This window comes from Mixophyes fleayi, chromosome 12 (assembly GCF_038048845.1).
Source record: "Mixophyes fleayi isolate aMixFle1 chromosome 12, aMixFle1.hap1, whole genome shotgun sequence".
Lineage (NCBI taxonomy): Eukaryota > Metazoa > Chordata > Amphibia > Anura > Limnodynastidae > Mixophyes > Mixophyes fleayi.
Genome location: NC_134413.1, coordinates 60,718,228 through 60,722,896, shown reverse-complemented (window position 1 = coordinate 60,722,896; position 4,669 = coordinate 60,718,228). Strand labels below are relative to the sequence as shown.

The 4,669-nt window shown below is 41.1% G+C and overlaps 1 protein-coding gene across 1 annotated transcript; it reads right to left on the bottom strand.

The window, feature by feature from the left end:
• Nucleotides 1-3,397: 3,397 nt before the first annotated feature.
• Nucleotides 3,398-4,348, bottom strand: LOC142108280 (olfactory receptor 12D1-like). The gene has a single exon (XM_075191918.1). The coding sequence runs from the start codon at nucleotides 4,346-4,348 to the stop codon at nucleotides 3,398-3,400; it is 951 nt and encodes a 316-aa protein (XP_075048019.1).
• Between the last annotated feature and the right edge of the window lie 321 nt (nucleotides 4,349-4,669).

Here is a 4,669-nt window from a genome sequence, read left to right as displayed (position 1 = left end):
GCCAAGCAGTTCATCCACAAGGAGTGCCACTTTTATGTCTGAAGTGCTTATTTTCTTTCGGCCCTCAATAAACAAGATAACAATGTCACCCACATTTAGGAGAGGTAGCGTGTACAATTGATCAATTACGAGCAGCAGCTGCCTGAGAAACTGAAGGAGGAGATGTCGTCAAGCCAAGGACCAGTTCAGCGGTCAACTTGCTGACCAAGAGCTCCTTGCAAATGTTCAGATCTCGGTCATTTGGAAGCAAAGAATCGATGTAGGTCTTAACCCTAGGATCAAGCACAGTCGCCAAAACATAGTGATCCGACTTCAAGATTTTAATAACTCTTGGATCATTGCAAATTAAGCGAATTAAGTACTTGATCTACAAGGCCAACATACTTTGCGGAATTGCTTTCTTTCATCTCCTACTTCAGTTTGTCAAGCTGCTTTTCCAAAAGTCAAATTAAGGGAATGACTTGGCTCAAGCTAGCAGAGTCTGAACTCACTTCACATGTCACAACTTCAAATGGTTTCAGCACCTTGCACAGCACAGAAAGGATTCTCCACTGTGCAAGAATGAAATACATCCCCCCTCCTTTCCCAATGTCATGACTTGTGCAATACGCTTGGATCGCTTTGCGATGTTCCTCCATCCTCTGAGGCATGTACAGGGTGGAATTCCACCTAGTTACCACCTCTTGCTTAAGTTGGTGGCAGGGCAAGTTAAACTGCTCTTGGAGCTGCTGTAATCTCCTACATGCTAAGACAGAATGCCGGAAATGTCCTGAAATTTTATGGGCCACCGAAAGCATCTCCTACACCTCACGGTTATTTTTCAAGAAGCTCTGCACCACCAAGTTTATTGTGTGAGGGAATGTGATGGAATTCACCCAACTGTAATGCTCGCACAATATTGTTGGTGTTATCAGAAATAACATATCCTGGAGAGAGTCCAAGTGGTATAAGCCACGTATCAATGACATCCCTTAGTTTTTGTAACAAATTATCAGCTGTATGCCTGTTAGTGAAGCCGGTGATACAAAGAGTAGCCTGCCTGTGACAAATGTTACGTAGTGGTGTACATGCTGCTGCTGTTCCTGCTTGTGAAGACGAATGACCAACCCAGTGGGCTGTCACAGTCATTTAATCTTTGCTTTGCCCACTTCCACTTGTCCACATATCTGTGGTTAAGTGTACAGTGGGTAGAATGGCATTTTTGAGCCCAATTAGTACATTTTTATGAACGTTCTGGTACAGTGAGGAATAGCTTTTCTTGAAAAATGGTGTCGCAATGGAAATTTGTAACAGGGACACAAAACATCAATTAACTGTGAAAAACTAGCTGCATTTATAGTGGATATTGGATGCAGATCTAACACTAGCATAGTCACCATGGCGTCTGTGATCCGCTTTGCGACTGGGTGACTGCTGTTATACTTGCTTCCTCAAGCAAAAGATTGTTTCACAGTTAATTGTTGTAAAGTACTAGTGCTCTCCTTCTTGGGCTGCTTATGGGAGGAAGATTCACCATCAACAGCAGCAATAGCAGCAGTGGGACTAACGCTCAAGAATTCTTCAGAGGAATCAATTATAGTGCAGGAGTCATCGAGCCTTACCAAGATGGATGCAGTTCTAACTCCGATCGTTACTGAGGATATTGATGAGGACGGTGTTGTGGATGTAGATTGCAGGCGTCGGGATGTAGGTAAGAGAAGGGTCCTAGCTTGTTGTTATTTTTTTACCATAACTTTTTAGCTTTTCCTAACACCTTGCCATGAACTCGCGTCAAATGGCGTAACATGGATGAGGTTCCAAAATGGTTAAGGTCCCTCCCTCGACTGACTGTGGCTTTACATACACTACAAATGGATAGGCAACTGTTGTCAGGATTTGAGTAGAAACAATTCCACACATAAGAAGTGGCTTTTTTGGTCTTATGTCTAAGCATGACAATGGCCTTCTTCTTGTCACAGGCCAGAACTGCTTCCACTGGTGCAGGACTTACACAAACAACCTCATCCTCATCAAAATCCTCATTAGCGCCCTCGTCAGCTACACAAATATCCCCCTCATCCCCTTTAATTACAAAGTGGCATCCTCAATTGGTGTATCATTGGCTACACTCGGACTGTTCAGGCACACATCAGCAGAAATGCTGAAAGGGCCCTTCTTTATGGGTACACTATCAGAATGGTCACGATTACACATACCACTCGTGGATGGAGTCTCCTCAGGGATTGGTGTCATTTGTGATTTTGAGCATACATTTTCCTCTAATGCTTTACTGTTTTCTTCCAGCTCGGCTTTCACACGTAACCGTAGTTGTGCACCACTTTTAGACTCGGTAACATTTTTAGATCTCCCACTCATAGAGAAAGGCGAAGGCCTCATTCTTTCTTTGCCACTGCGTGTGTAGAATGGCATGTTGGCATTTTTTTTTATCAGCAGTTAACTTTTCCTGTATTACAGATCTTTTTCTCTTAAGCACAGTAAGTTATTATTTATTTTTTTTCCCCTGACATCAAAAGGCTATGTACTTTTACATAGGCTTTACCAGATGACTTACAGGGATAACTACCATCAGGACTGGTGGCAGCAGCTGCTTGCTGCTCCTGCTCATCTGAGTACAGCTGTGAATCCATTTTAATAAGACCCTACACTTTGTAGTGCAAATTCAAAAAAATACAGTGTTATATTAGGATTTCAGCACTCAGAAAAATCAGCTCTTTTATAAGGGTGTATATGAGACCCCAAACACTTTGTAGTGCAAATTCAGAAAAATTACCACCCTCCTATTTCTACTCTATCACTTTGCCTGCTCTATACTGTGACCTAACCCCTCTCTGTCCCTCTCTCAAATGGCGCTAGATCGCCGTGGAGGCAGGTATTTGAGTATATTGATTCCAAAACTTGTGAGATCCGAGATTTGACAACATCACAATGATATTTTGCCTCGTTTTGGATTCAGAACAGGCGCGAGAGTATCGAGTCCGACCATCTCTAGTCGGAATATGCATGGTCTGTTTTTTCAGTGGGTATTCATATGGGTTGTCTGTTGCTAAAATTAATAAAGGCTAATATGTTATGATTAAGAGGGTATTATGATTGTGATTGACACAGGAAATTTATCAAATTACTATTTATGGTGACGTTTCTCACCCCTATTACGCTAATTTTATAACTGTTGCAGCTGGGTTTTGTTTTGTCTTCCTTTGGATTACCCCAATTGCAATTTATGAAGGGTGTACATAATGGACTATTATATTTTCCAAACCTTGTCAACTATATACCAGTACAGTATACCAATGTAATAATGCTAATAATAAACAGGGGAAACACAGGCTTTTAGAAACATTAATGTCATTATCTGTAGCTTAAATGTTTATTTAATGTGGTCAACTTATACAACTTGCTATTTTTTGTATGCAAGTCTGAATTGTAAATTCTTCACAAATTTATTCATAGATTTCTTCATATCTTTGTTCCTCAGTGTATATATAATTGGGTTTAATGCTGGAGTTATGACAGTAAACAGAATGGCAGCAGCACGATCTTCATCTAAAGAATCTTGTGTGGGTGGTCGGGAGTAGGTAAAAATAGCTGTTCCATATAGGAGAAAGACAACTGTAAGATGAGCACTACATGTGGAGAATGCACGTTTTCGGCCTTCTGCTGTCTTAATCTTTAGGAGATATTTGCTGATGAATATATAAGAAAGAAGAGTAAATAGTAAAGTTGTTGTGGCTATTGTTCCAGCGACCCTTGTGAGAAGTTTCAAATTTAGAGAAGTGTCAGTACAAGCCAACTTTAGCACTGGTTTAATATCACAGAAAAAATGCTTCACCAAGTTTGGCCCACAAAACGGAAGCTTTGCAGTCATCAGCGTGTGTAACAGAGAGTGGAAAAAACCAGACATCCATGAACTTAATGCCAAATATCGACAAACTCTACTATTCATAATGATGGAATAACGCAAAGGATTGCCTATAGCCACATATCTGTCATATGACATTGCTGTAAGGAGAATAACTTCGGTGCTACCCAGGAAATGGAAGAAATGTATTTGTAACATACAGCCAGCGAAAGAAATGGTCTTTTCTGGGGTCATGAAATCAATGAGCATCTTTGGAACAGACACAGAAGAAAAGCAGATGTCAAGAAATGACAAATTCCACAAAAAGAAATACATGGGAGTGTGTAGGTTGGGATCCATAATGGTTATGACCATGATAGAGAAATTACCTAACACATTTATTATATAAAACATCAAGAAAAACACAAACAAGGTGACTTGGAGCTTTGTGAGGTCTGTTAAGCCCAGCAAGACAAAGTCTGTGACACATGTGTAATTTTCCAAGCCCATTACATTCCTGGGATGCAGTGAAAAAGCAATCAAAGGAAAATACATTATTATTTGTCAAATTATTTGTTTTCATGTTGCCAAAAGTTTGTTACACTGTTAAAGACAGGGTTACGCCAAGTCTGACAAAGTAATGGGCATTGTGGTGGTGACGGGCTGAGGACAGGGCCGGACTGGGACTAAAAATCAGCCCTGGCATTTAAGGTACACAGGCCCACCTCAGTTCCAGCAGGAATGAAAATATGTGCCGCCGCGTAGCGGTGGCGCTGAACACGGCGTGACCTCATTGTGTTGTGGGTGTGGCCAACATGGGGCATTGATACA

Excerpts from the sequence above, each read along its gene's own strand:
- LOC142108280 (XM_075191918.1), bottom strand. The coding sequence starts at position 4,348 with ATGGGCTTGGAAAATTACACATGTGTCACAGACTTTGTCTTGCTGGGC.